Source organism: Rhincodon typus, chromosome 4 (genome assembly GCF_021869965.1).
Source record: "Rhincodon typus isolate 14 chromosome 4, sRhiTyp1.1, whole genome shotgun sequence".
Lineage (NCBI taxonomy): Eukaryota > Metazoa > Chordata > Chondrichthyes > Orectolobiformes > Rhincodontidae > Rhincodon > Rhincodon typus.
The window spans coordinates 7,165,912-7,180,790 of record NC_063335.1 but is presented as its reverse complement, the minus strand read 5'-3'; the positions used below and the strand labels follow the sequence as shown (position 1 = coordinate 7,180,790).

The 14,879-nt window shown below is 39.6% G+C and overlaps 1 protein-coding gene across 2 annotated transcripts in view; it reads right to left on the bottom strand.

The window, feature by feature from the left end:
• Positions 1 to 12,115, bottom strand: part of LOC109920254 (CLIP-associating protein 2-like) — a 40,952-nt gene extending 28,837 nt beyond the window's left edge. For both annotated transcript variants that reach the window (XM_048596414.1, XM_048596415.1), the window contains exons 1-2: positions 12,032 to 12,115; positions 1,177 to 1,320 (exon numbers count right to left, since the gene is read on the bottom strand). In XM_048596414.1, the coding sequence (XP_048452371.1) occupies positions 1,177 to 1,320; positions 12,032 to 12,073 (186 nt within the window). In that variant the 5' untranslated portion in view covers positions 12,074 to 12,115. The remainder of the gene's footprint in view (positions 1 to 1,176; positions 1,321 to 12,031) is intronic.
• Between the last annotated feature and the right edge of the window lie 2,764 nt (positions 12,116 to 14,879).

The window sequence follows — 14,879 nt, the reverse complement described above, 5'->3', positions numbered from 1 at the left end:
TTCTTAAGATATTGGTTGCTACAGGGATTGCATCAACTGAAGGAAGGGTACAGTTCCTTCAGAGGTGCTAGAACAAAGATTTACTAGATTATTTCCTGGGATATGTGTTTCCCTGATGAGATGCTCTTTGGAGTTTAGAGAATTAAAGGAGATGTCATTGAAACATAGAAACATAGAATCTGAGAGAGGTACACAGTATCAATACTGAGAGGATGCTTTTCAGGATTACAGCCTGACATGGAAAGGCTAAGTCTCAAGATATAGAGATAGCTATTCAAGGCTGAAATAAGGAAAGATTTGTTCACTCATGGGGCATTGTAATCTTTGGCATGCTTTACTGACAAGGCTGAGGATGCTCAATTGCTGTGTATATTCAAAGCTGAGATTGATAGAATTTTGGACTCATAAGCAATCAAGGGATATGGGGATTAGATGGAAAGTGCAATTGAAGTTGGGGTCAGCCATAATCTTACTTAATGGCAAAATGGGCTCAACCGGTCGAATCACATTCTCCTGCTCCTATTTTTAAAAAATATTATGCTGTTAATAGTCCTTCAGCAAGTTATTAATCTTACAGCACTGAATTCGCTTTTACCTTGTACCAAATTCTGAGCACTTAAAAATTTCTCAAGGTAAAATATTGGTACAATTTTATCTTGGTTTTCATAGATCATAGAATCCCTACAGTGTGGAAACAAGTCCACACCAACCCCCAGAGCATCCCATCCAGACCCATCCCCCTATAACCCACTCAATCTACACACCCCTGAACACCATGGGCAACTTAGCATGACCAATCCACCAAGCCTGCACATCTTTGGACTGTGGGAAGAAACAGGAGCACCCGGAGGAAACCCACGCAGACACAGGGAGAAGGTGCAAACTCCACACAGACAGTCGCCTCAGGATAGAATTGAACGCGGGTCCCTGGTGCTGTGAGGCAGCAGTGATAACAACTGAGCCTTGTTTTAAAGAGTTAGAAGTCTCAATTATTCTACCATCATTTCATTGTTTGATAGTTCAGTCAGCCAATAAACTGATTTCTAATAATTTTATCTGTTTTGACAATCATGTCAGGAAATAAAAATGGTGCATGGTTTCTTTTGATTGTTTAGTCCACTGAGATCAAAAATAGAACATCAAAATTAAATACAAAAGGCCAGATAAAACAGATACCTTTCTAACATCCGAGCTCTTTGGCTCAGTTGTCCATGTGATGATCCTTGATACTGCTAGACGGGTTTCGCTGGAATTTACAAAATCTGCAGGATCCATCTGTAGAGTCAACGTTTCGATGTATTTCAAAATGGCAACTTTAACCTGCATATCAGATCAAACAAATGACATTGTACAAATTATAGCCTTATTTCCAGGAGAACAGCAAATTTAAAACCAAGAACATGCAACTTCTATGAGCAATCAGACACTATGAATGGGAACTCGAAGATGATTATAAGAGTAAAACCAGAATGTTCTGAGACTTTGTTTATTATTGCTGAAACTGTCTTTCTACTTCATCCAATGGTATAAAAGCTTTGCGTTCATGTGGCTGCTGTGAGTCTTCCTTCACTTATTCAATGTTATCTTTGCAGAAACAAATTTTGTTGAGCAACAGTTACATAAGGTTCAACTTAATTTCCAGTTTTGTGCACAAAGCAACGAATAAGGCCATTCAGCCTCTTGAGCAAATTCCTTCATTTAACAAAACTTTGGCTAATCCATTATCTCCCGATGATCCATACGGCTTGGTAGCTGTATGTAATAAAAATTACCTGCAGATTGTTAACAGATTCTGTTAGTTATTGAAATGAAAATTTGAAATTATGGCTATAATCTGACCTATTCAATTGCCGTTAAATATCATTCGTGCAGCAACAACATCCGTATGCAAAACATATTTAGGTAGAAGCCTTAACTGACAGTGTCAGGTGACAAAAAGAGGAATAATGGGAGGTCTTCAAATTGGCAGGATGTGACCAGTGGTGTTCTGCAAGGATCTGTGTTCCAGCATCACTTGTTCAAATTATTTATTAACAATTTAGATAATGGCACAAAGTGCCCAAATATCCAAATTTACTGATGATACAAAGTTAGGTGGTATTGCATACAGTGTAGACAGCATAAAATTACAAAGGGCTGTTGATAGATTAAGTGATTGGGCACAACTGGCAGACGAAGTTCAATGTGTGAGGTTATGGACCGAGAAAGAATAGATTAGGATACTTTCTAGACATCTAGAGTTAAATTCAAAGAGATTTAGGTGTTCAGGTGCAATAATCTTTAACATATTATGAACAGGTGCAGAAAATGATCAAGAAGGTTAATGCAACGCTGGCCTTTATATCTAGAGAAAGGGAGTATAAGTACATGGAAGTTTTGCTGCAGCTATACAAAACTGTGATCAGACCCCATTTGGCGTACTGTAAGCAGATCTGAGCACCATACCTTAGGAAGGATATATTAGCTTTGCAGAGAGTACAACATCAGCTTACAAGAATGATTCCTGGACATCAGAGGTTAGGTTGTGAGGGGACCGGTTAGGCATGTTTTCTGTAGAATTTAGAAAGTTAAGGGGTGATCTGATTGAAGTCTTCAAGATATTAGCCAGAAAAGAGAGGGTAGATAAAGATAAAGATAAACTATTTCAACCGGTTGGATGTTCTAGAAATTGTGTGCATGGTGAAAAAAATTAGAGCCTGATTATTCAGGAGAGATGTTAAGAAGCACTTCCATACACAAAGGATGGTAGAGGTTTGGAACTCTCTTCCACAAATAGCAGTTGATGCTAGATCAGTTGTTAATTTTAAATATGAGTTAGATAATTTTTTTGTCAAACAAACGCACTAAGATTTACAGCCAACGGCAGATACACGCAGTTAGGCCACAGATCAGATCGGCTGTGATCTCGTTAATGGTAGAACTGGCTTGAGAGGATGGCCTTCTTCTGTTCCTATTCACTATGAGATAACGTGCTGTAATAATTTGCTACATCTCTGGGGGATGGATAGACATTCCAGTGACTGCACTTATCAACTTGAAAGGGACTGTATTCAGTTTTCATCAACTCATAACTAAAATCAGTGAGAAATCAAAATGAAATGGCTGCAAATTTTAAGTTACCAAGCTTTAATTAGTTTCTGCACTTACCATTACATAATTTAAAAACTGATTCCTATGTGGCAGAATTGAGATTGGTTAAACTGAGGAATGTATAATAACTGAAAAATATTTTGTACTAACAAAAACTAAATACCCAACAATTAAATTAAGTGATACAAGTAAGAGGCAAGTCAGGACTGAAAATAATGAATTATTCAAATAATTTGGACAGAATCATGGTATGGGAACAGCACAGGGAGGCCATTCGCCCTGATGAGTTCACACTGGCTGACTGCAAGAACTTTTCAACTAGTCACATGACCCAGTCCTTTTCCTATAACCTTGCACACTTCCTTTTATCTTCAACAGCTTATCCAATTTTCTGCTGAAAGTCATAGTGAACTGCTTCCACCATCTGTCAGGCAACGCATTCCAGACCCATTTCCAGTATATAAAAATGTCTTCTTTGGTTCTTTTGTGAATCAGCTTAAATTGTGTCCTCTGGCTTGGCTTTGCCACAATACTGAATTGTTTCTGTTTAGCTACAATGTCGAGACCACTCAAAATTTTGCCCAACTCTAATACAACCTCATGGCCTCTACCTGAATGCCTAGATCCTCTTGCTCCTTGCTCACATCAACTACCCTTTGACTATTTGTATGCCTATAGAAGATTTTTGAATTTCCCTTTACATTAGTGGCCAGTCTCTTCTTGCATATTCTCTTTACCCATCTTATTACTTTTATTTTCATTGCCTCCCTGACCTTTTTGTATTTAACCTGGCTAATCACAACTGACATTTGTGAACAGCCTCCCCCTGCATGTTTCATCTACCTCTACACCTCAGAGAATCACAAAATTCTCACAGCACAGAGGCCATTCACCTCAGAGTCTGCACCAACTCATGACCAAGCATCATGACTTAGTGCCATGTTGCTGTCTTTTCTCCCATAACCATACATGCTATTTCTATGTAAATACTCATCTTACGCCCACTTGAATGCCTTGACTGAACCTGCCTCCTTCATATGTCAGTCACTGTATTCCAGATCTGAATCACATACCGTGTGAAAATGTTTCTCTCATATTACATTTACTCGTTTCACAAATCACTTTGATGTTTTTCCTCTCATTCATTATTGAGGGGGAACAGTTTCTCCCAATCTTTTCTGTCCAGTCCTCTCAAGGTTTTTAAAAGTTTAATCAAATCTGCTCTTAGCCTTTCTTCTCCGAGAAAAACAGTCCAAATTTCTCCAACCTACCTTCTTTAAATGAAATTTCTCATCTTTGGAACCATTTCTGTAGACATCTTACACACTCTACCAGCATTCACATCCTTCCTAAAGTGTGGTCCCCAGGACAATACATGATACTCTAGCTCTTAGAATCACAGAATTTTACAGTAAAGAAGGAGTTACCCAGCTAGTCCCGTTTTCCAACCCTATCTCTGTAGCCCTCTAAATTTATCACTTTCAAACATACATCCACTTCTCTTTTGGAACCTCCTACTGAATCCGCCTCCACCACTCTCCAAGGCAGTGCATTCCAAATCCTAACAACTCTGAGTAAAGAAGTTTCTCCACATCTCTCTCTTGCTGACAATCTTGTAATTGTGACCCCTAGTTACTGATATACCAACTAGTGAAAACCGAATATCCTTCTATCCCCTGTCAAAATTGTTCATAATTTTGAACACCTCAATAAGGTCACCTCTTAATCTTCTCCACTATCAGGAGAATAAGCCCAATTTCTCGAATCTTTCAGTGTGTCTAAAATCCCTCAATCCTAATATCATTCCAGCAAGTCTCCTTTGCATTTTCTCCAGGGCTTTAACATCTTGCCTTACATAAGATTTCCATAACTGAACACAATACTCCAAATGATTTGTAGAGGTGTAGCATCACTTCCTTGCCAATCTACTCTATGCCTCAATTTATAAATCCAAGCATTTTATTTCAACTTGCCTGGTCACCTTCAGAGAATTATGCACTTGAACCCCAAGGTCCCTCTGCTCTTGTACTCCCCTCAAAATTGTACCACTGAGCCTGCATTGTCTCCATGTTTCTTCTACCAAAATATATTACCTCACATTTCTCTGCATTGAAATTCATCTGCCAGGTGTCTGCCCATTTGGCCAACTTGTCAATTGTCCCTCTGAAGTCGCTCAGCGTCATCCTCACAATTGACTCTTCTCCCTAGTATCATCTGCAAATTTAGAGATTTTGCCTTCAATACCTATCTCCAAATCATTTATATAAATCTGTAAAAGGGTCCCAATCCCTGGGGAACACCACTTTCAACTTGTCTCCAGATTAAGAAATGCCCATCTACATCTGACCTCTGTTTATTATCTTTTAGCCAAGTTCTAATCCATGCGGCCAAGGACCCATCAATCCCAAACATTTCTAATTTGCTAACCAACCTGCCTTGTGTCGCCCTATCAAATGCTTTCTGGAAGTCGAAGTATACAACATCGACAACAGTACCCTCATCCACTGCCTTTATCACCTTGTCAAAGAACTTCATTAAATTTGTTAGACATGACCTGCCCTTGACAAAGCCATGTTGACTGTCTAGTATTAACTTATTTTTCTCTGTGTATATTTATCTTATCTCGTATTACGGCCTCCATCAGTTTTCCCACTATTGATGTCAAGCTGACAGATCTGTGGTTTCCTGGGTTATCCTTTGCCCCTTTCTGAAACAGACCGCATTTGCAATCCTCCAGACCCCAGAACTATCCGCTGTTCAGAAAGGCCTGGAAAATTTTCTGTCAATTTGCATCCCATTCAGGTCTGTTGGCTTCTCTATCCAGAGTGCTGCCAGACTTTTTAGCCTCTCTTCTTTATCTGCTGCTATACTGCTCAACACCCACATTTTCAACTAGGCCTTTGTCACCACCTTCTAATTTGGTTGTCAGAAGCAAAGTATTCACTTAGTACTCCTGCCATACCTTTTGCTGCAGTGAGCAGTTTACCTGCTTGTTTCTTTTTAAAATGGGTCCCACTCTAGCCTTCATTCATCTTTCATTGTTAATACGTTTGAAGAACCTTTTTATCATCATTTTTTTAAGCACAGCCTCCTATCCTTTCTTCACACTTCCTTCCAACCTTCGCCTCCCTCCTGTATTTGAGATACCCTTTTTGATTTCTATTGCTATTATTATTCTCATATATTCATATGTTTCTTTTGTCCTCCTCATTTTCTCATCAATATGATTCATCATCCAGGGTTCTCTCGCTTTGGATATCCCGTATTTACAAGTATGAATCTCGTTTGCATCTGACTCATTTCTCAATGAAAGACTCACATTTATCATCTACTGCTCCAGTTCAACTTTTAGATCCCTAAAATCTGCTCTGTTCCAGTCTGGGATCTCAATCCTTGATCAAGTTTTATCTTTTACAACCTAATATTGAAGTTTATTATTTTATGATTGCTATTTCCCAAATGCTCCCCCACTCTGATATTCTCCACTTGGCCTGCCTCATTTCCAAGGAACAGATCCAGCACAGCTGCGGTAGGACTAGAAATGTACTGTTCCAGAAAGTTCTCCTGCACATACTGCAGGAATTTCTCTTCCTCTGCGCACCACGTTCTACCTTTCTTCTGGGGTAACTGAAATCACCAACATTCACAACCCTTCTTGCCCTGCAGGTTTCCATAAATCTGCCTCCAAATGCTCTCTTTTACTTACTGCACATTAATTAGAGGTTTATAATAAACACCCAATAAGGTCACTGCTCTCTTCCTGTTTCTCAACTCTAAGCACATAGATTCTACTTCGAAAATTGCATCTCTTTCAAGGGCCATGATACTATCTTTGACCAAGACTGCTAAACCTTTACTTAACCACCCTGTCTCTTATAAACTTTCATAACTCATCCTTTTCTGGCTTAAGTCATGTTTCTGTTAGTGTAACATCATATTCCCCCAGCAGCAATTTCTGCTTCTGGTTCCCTAGTTTTGTTCATGATACTCCAAGCATTTATATACATATAATTTAACTCTGCCTTTATGTCTATCTTCCCTTCAGGAAGCAACTATTTCTTTGTTCACTGTCAACACTCAGACTTCCTTCACCTCCTTCTCCCCATTACCCATCTTCTCTCTTTTGCCCTCACTTGTAGTTCCAAACCTAGTCACATTAGTCAACCCTCCGCTTACCTTACAAGGTTAAATCAATCCCCACAACACTACTTAAACTCTCATCCAGGAGGTTAGTTCCACATTGGCTCAGGCAAAGCTCATCTCTTCTGAGCAGCTTTCTCCTTTCCCAAAAGGTCCAATGTCCCAAAAATTTAAACTCCTCCCCTCTATACCATTCCTGAAGCTAAAATGGTGAAGCTTGTGGCACAAGTAGAATTTCTGTGATTAATATCCTGGAGGTCCTGTCTTTCAACACACTCCTAACTCTCCCTTGTACTATATGCCACTATCAATAAATCCTAGGATACTATATGCTTTATTAACCACTTTCTCCACCTGTTCTACCACCTTTAATAAATTATGTACATATGCACCCAGATCTCTCTGCACCTCCTTTACAAAGTCTCTCTGTGTCCTTTGTACAAAATATATCATCTCACAATTCTCCGCACTGACCTTCATCTGCCATCTATCACCACACTTCACTAACATGTCATTGTCCTGTTGAAGTTCTGCACTCCTCATAATATATAACAGTTCCAAGTTATCATTCACAAACTTTGAAATTCTCACCCTCACTCCAAGATCTGGACCATCTTTGAGAGAGCACTGAATGATGTTTTGGTTGGTTTACCTTGCCCCCTCAGGCAAACATAGTTTGACTGTGCCTAAACTATCTTCTCTTCAAGGACACCCAATTGTTTGTTACAGTTTTGTCAGCCACATTTCATATCAATTTAGCAGGGACAGCACCATTCTCGTACCACTAACATTGGTCCACCTCAAATTACTTATTTTCACTCAAATTACTTTCTTTCTCCAGACATAATCTGAATTTTATGATATTATGATTACTGTGCCCTAAATGCTTCCTCATTGACACATAATCGACATGACCAACTCATTTTCCAATATCAGAACCAACAATGCCTCCACCATTGTTGTTGAGTCACCCCTTGTCACAACTCTACATTCCATGCATTTTCCTGTGGAGTCTCCCATCAAATGTGCTCCTATTATTTATCCCATTGTTTGGTTGCCTATGGAATATACCTAGTAGTTTAAATGCCATCTGTTTAAAAATAAATCTCGGGAGATGGAACAAAAACAAAGTTGCTGGAAAAGCTCAGCAGGTCTGGCAGCATCTGTGGAGGAGAAAACAGAGTTAACTTTTCAGATCCGGTCACGCTTCCTCAGAACTCTTCCTCAGACCCTTCCTCGGGAGATGGTCATTGCTGGTAAGGCCAGCATTTATTTCTGATTCCTAAATACCCTGGAGAAAGTGGCACTGGCCTGCCTTCTTGAACAATTGCAATGAAGGCATGCACACTGCTGTTAGGAAGGAAGTTGCAGAAGGCAGAGGTTGTAGATTTGAAAAGCCTTGGTGAGTTGTTGACTCCATTGTGTAGATTGGTCATCAACACTGTGTGTCGGTGGCGAGTAAGTAAAGGTGGTGAACTGGGTGCCAAGAAAATGGGATGCTTTATCCTGGATGGTATCAAACTTTTTTCATGTACCTAGGTAAATAGAGAGTGTTTCATCACACATGTGACTTAGTTTTCGGCCCCTCATCTAAGGAAAGATATACTGGCAATGGAGGCAGTCCAGGGAAGGTTCACTAGGCTAACACCAGGCATGAACTGTCTAATGAAGACAAATTGAGTATATTGGGCCTGTACTCATCGGAGTTTTGAAGAATGAGTGGAGACCTTATTGAAACATACAAGATTCTCAAAGGATTTCTAAGGGTAGATGTGGGATGACTGTTTTTCCTCGTGGGAGACTGAGAACCAGAGGGCATATTCTCAGAATAAGGAGGCACGTATTTAAGACAGGAATGATTTCTTCTCACGGGGGGTTGTGAATCTGTCGAAATTTTTACCACAGAGGGCTACTGAGACTGGATATTAAGTAGATTCAAGCTGTGATAGGCAGATTTTTAATCAAGGGAATCAAGGGTCATGGGGAAAAGGCAGAACAGTGGGGTTGAGGACTATTAGATCATCTTATTGTATGCAGAGCCAATTCAATGTACTTCTACTCTATATGGTCTTATGGACACATGCTTTGTCAATAGTGAACAGGCAGTGGGGAGACAGGAAACGAGATACTCCTTGCAGAATTCCTAGTCTCTGACCTGCTCTTGAACCATAATATTTTAATGGTTTTGTCCAGTTCAATTTCTGGTCAATGAGTATGCCCCAGTTATTGTTAGTGGGGGATTCTGCAACTGTAATGCCATTGAACATCAACAATCGATGGTTAGATTCTCTCTTGTTGGAAATAGTTTTTGAAAAGCACTTGTGTGGCGAGAATGTTACTTGCCACATCAACCCTGTCTATCTTCTCTCACCTAATCTCTGGAGTTCAGCTCTTTTGTATGTGGTTGGATCAAAGTAATGAGGTCAGCAGCCAAGTAGCCCTGGCAGCACATGAACTAAGTGTCACTGAGCTGCTTACTGCTGAATAAATGCTGCTTGATAGCATCAATGACAAGTTTCATGATTTTGCTGATGATCCAGAATAAACTAATGGGGTGGTAATTGGATTGGTTGGAGTTGTCCTGCTTTTTGTGGACTGCACATAGCTGGGCAATTGTTCTTTTGTTTAGTAGATGCCAGTATTGTGGCTGTACTGAACAACTTGACCAGGCGTAAGACTAGTACCTAAGCACAGGTCTTGTATTCTATTGCTGGAATACCTTTAGAGGCCACAGCTTTTGCAGTATCCAATGCCTTCAAATATTTCTGAGTGTCACATGGAGTAAATCCAACTTGTTGAAGACTGGCATCCAAAATTCTGGGACCTCCGGAGGGAGCCGAGATGGATCAACTACTTGGCAGTTCTGACTGAAGTTGGTTACAAATTTTTTTGCAGTCATATTGCCCCGTTCTGAAGAAGGGTCACTGGACCTGAAACATTAACTCTGCTTCCTCTCCAGAGATGCTGCCAGACCTGCTGGGATTTTCATGCAATTTCTGATTTTGTTTCTGATTTCCAGCATCTGCAATTCTTTGGGGTTTTTGTTTTGCAGTGATGTGCTGGGCTCGTCCATTATTAAGGGATACTTGTGGAACCGTCACCTATTGTTAATTGTTTAATGCTCACTATCAGTCAGAAATGGATCTGGCAGAATTCCAGAGCTTCACCCTAATCTAGTGGTTGGGATCATTGAGTTTGGTTAGCTCTGGTTGTTAGGTATGTCTTTTGCTGTTTAATTGGAACAAAACTGATTGTTTGGCTTAATTGTAATGGTAGACTGTTGGGTTAAATGAACATCATTAATTACAAATCTGCTGCTGGTGAGGTTCCATAGCACTTCAAGGATATTCAGTTTTTATTTGCTGGATCTATCCTATTTATTATCATGGTACAGAGGATGGTACTGTCCTTCATCTCCACATGGATTGTGCAGTGGCCACTCTGACCAACACTGTCACGGACAGATGCATCTGTGACATCCTGGTGAGGTTGAGGTCAAGTAGGCTTTTGCCTTTTGTTGGTTCTCACATCATCTACTGTAAGTTCAGATCAGCAGCTATGTCTTTCAAGGCTTGGTCAATTCAGTAATTAGTGGGACTACTAAGCCACTTTTGGTGATGGACATTGACGTCCTCCAGCCAGAGTAGATTCTGTGTTCTAGCCACCATCAGTGCTTCTTCTAACTGGTGTTCAACACGGAGAAGTACGGATTCATCAACTCAGTGGTTAATCCTGATGTCATGAAATTTTATGGAATCCAGACTCATTGTTGGGGACTCTCTCCTAATATCACTGTGTCACAATCTGTCTTGCTGGTGAGACAGCACATGCCCAGGTAGGGTGGTGGTGGTCTCTGGAACATTGTAAGGTATGATTGAGTGAGTATGACATGTCAGGTTGTTGCCTGACTATGTGTTAGACAGCTCCATCAATTTTGGCACAAGTCCACAGATGTCAGTTAGATGGATTTGGCAGTGGTGACATGACTGGGTGTGTTGTCATTGTTGTTGCTTTTGGCACCTACATGGATGCTAAGTAAGTTTGGTTCTCTTCCTTTTTGATTTTGTAGTTGTTTAGAACAACTCAAAGGCTTGTGAAATCTTTTCAATAGTCATTTAAGCTTCAACCCTTTGCTGTGAATCTGGAGTTACATGGAACTAAGGCCATTAGTGAACCAGACAATTATCAGTGTTGATTCATGGTCACTATTACAGGTATTAATTTAAATTATTAATTAATTGAATTTAAATTCCGTCAGCTGTCAAGATGGGAAGTGAATCTTGGACCTCCGGATTGCTAGTCCAGTGACACTACCACTATACTATTGACGCCACCTGTGCAGCTTATTCATCTTTTTTAATAATCAATCCTGGTTAGACTTCCCCTGGACAGAATGAAGCAATTTTTAATTGGGAGTAGGTTTTCCCTCCAAAAATTGTAGTCTGCAGTTTTATCATTCATTTTTTTTATCCCAGACAAAATGCAAAATATTCCATATTGGCACAATGAATAAATTGATATAGAAAATGTTCATTTTTGAAGAGAAGTGATCAAAATAGGGAGTCTTGTGTTTTACAATTGGCTTTGTCAAGATTTGCAAGAGATCAGGAATTTACAGTAAAAGAAAATAACTGAAAACTAAGAATGAGATGTTTTTCCACTGGTGGCTGGAGTGTGGCAGTTAATTAACATGAAAGCAATAAACAAGGGAAACTAAAAGATCATATTCCACAAAGCAGGCAAAGCACATCCTTAAGATTAGAGTTGCTAAATATATTGGTTTCTACGTACATAAACTAACCTTCAAGTTTGGAGTCTGTGTCTGATCAACAGTGAACCTCATTAAAATACTGAACTGCAGGTCATTTGGGAAAGACTCCCTGCAAATAAATATTTAAAAGTATAGTTAGCTCATTCACTTTTATTCAACTTTATGCTGTCTAAGTGCTCATTCATATTGCACCACTTCTCTTAAAATTGTCTTTTTTTTTTTAAGGAGGTCATTGAAAATATAACTAACAGTTTCTGTGGCTGCTGTGCATTTGCCTACAAACTATATTCCTGCATTAAAAGGCAGGATTTTGACATTTCTAAAGAATTTCTCAACCTTTTCAGTGTGACATTGTGTTGCCTGACAAGCAACTGTGAGCTAACAATCATTCCACATTCCAGTTAGGATAGTGCTGGTACTGAGCTGCCATTTGAAACTAAGTGATTCATGTTACAAAGCTGTTTGTCTTGCACTCATCAGGCAAATCAGCCAAATTTCTGTCTCAACAATTTTTACTAAAGGAGAAAAGGCAATGATTGGTTCGTAAGTCTGAATGGTCCAGCTGTTAACACAGAAAAGGTAATGGGAAATTATAAGCGCCTCATTCTTCTGGGTAATTAAGGAAACGTGCAAGGCTAGAGCATATTCTTTCTTCCGGAAAACTATTGTCACTTCCAGCAAGTGTCAATCAGCCACGTGACAAGCTTAGCTAATTTTCTTAAACTGGTTATACATGTAGCTGTTAACACTCTCAGGATAGAATGCTTCCCAACTACAGAATCACACTGAGCCACAAATGTGTTGCTTTGAGTTTTGCAAGCAAGGTCTGGTTGAGCAAGCCTACACGGATCTCTGCAAACAAAAATTATATGCTCAACCCTTGTGCTTTTATTGAATTACCTGGCAACATGGGAGCCTATCATTCATGACTGATGAGTGCGAGATAAAAAACTTCAATAACAATCTTTCAGCAATATTCCAAGTTTGAATTACCATGCATCAAACTGATAATAATTCAACTTGAAAAAATAAGGCCTTAACTGCTACTATGAAACTTCTAGATGACGGATCAGATACATTGCTGATGGGGAAGGCTGGAATTTCAGCAACAGCACAACTGACCTTCTCTATCATCATTTAACCCAATGTCAAAGTGACAGTTTGAATTGCTAAACTAATCACCATCATGTGCTCCAAATGAGACTAGCAGTTTTTGACAACTTCAGGCTAGTTTTAAACTGGAAGCTTCATTTTTATATTTAAATTAAAATAAGAGTGCAATCGGAGAAGAGTGGGATGTGGGGGGAACAGGGCTGCAGTGCCATATTTTCCCTTCCAGGAACATTTTGTTTTCCCCCCTTTTTTATTTTTCATTATTGTCACATAGGCTCTAGTAGGCAATATTGCACTTAGTTATTGGGTGATTGTTAATTTGGTGATGGGTTTCTTTCAATTAAAAAAAAGACCAAAGTTCTTTGCTTTGGAGGGGGTCATAATTCCAGAATGCCTGACTTTCTTCCACGGTTATGTCCACGTGCTAGTGTCCTTAGAAAGGGAGCCCATAGTATTCACCAATACCATTTTGATTTAGTTTCCTCCTTTGTTTTTTTCAGTTTTTAATTTTTGCATCTTGTTACACCGCTGCTAGACAGCAGTTTTTGTTATTTGATAGGATTTTGGAATATAAAACACCTGTACCTGAATGATGAATGCATGTTGCACACACTACTGGGGATTAGGCCTCACTCTGAGTGAGCTTTACAGAGCTGCTCGTGAATCTTAAAATTAGGCTGCTGCAACATTCACAGTCAGAAAGTAGACCAATCAGGTTGAGATGAATGAGTAATTGGGTTCGAAAGTATCAGGCTTGCTAGCTCCACATTTTATTAAGTCTACATTTAAAACTTACACTGTTGGTTATTGCTCCTTTTTCCCCGAGTCCAGATGAAACGGGCTGGCTTGAGATAAACCAATTTTGTAGCAGTATCTCACACAACCATTGGAACCACCAGCCTGTTTTGGACATCAGGACTTAACTGTTGATAGTTTTTTGTCCTTAACCAAGGTAGCAGCACACTTTGGCTTGTAAAGCCTATGAACCTCCTACTCACCATTTTGAGGTTATGGAGGCCATTTGATGCCCAAAAATACGTGTCATGTGGATGAATTTCTAATCCTTTGTTAGACTTCCTATTCTAGATAATGTCTTTCAAACATAACAATCAATTTTTTCTCCATATAAATGCTTTAATTCGATGTCAGCAAACTCCTAGCCCTTATAAGCATTTCATTATGGCCATCAGATGGAATGATCAGTTGGTGTTTTCTGCTTAATTGTGTGCAAGACCCCATCATGGACTAAAATGCAGGGTAGATATTGTTGGCATGAATTAGCCCAGACTAACGTAGAAATGACAAGCAAATGCAAATATAGAGACAAATAACAAATCAGAAACAGCACAAGGTCAGGAAGAGAATCGAAGTGCAAGCTGAATCAATCTCAAGCATTTTTAAAAATAAGGAAAACCAGGTAGACAAGAGATATCAGAGATAGTATGAACTGCCGATGCTGGAGTCAGAGATAACACAGTATGGAGCTGGAGGAACACAGCAAGCCAGGCAGCATCAGAGGAACAGGAAAGCTGATGTTTCTGGTTGGGAAGGGTCCCGACCCGAAATGTCAGCTTTCCTGTTCCTCTGATGCTGCCTGACCTGCTGTGTTCCTCCAGCTAGACAAGAAATGTAAGTTTTTGCTTTTGGTGCCACTATAAGATTTGAATATGCATCAAAAACACTTATAAATTACTTTGTACACACTTGCACAGTTCGGTCCATTGGTGATTATGTCTTCCTCAAACAGAATTTTCTCACTGATTCA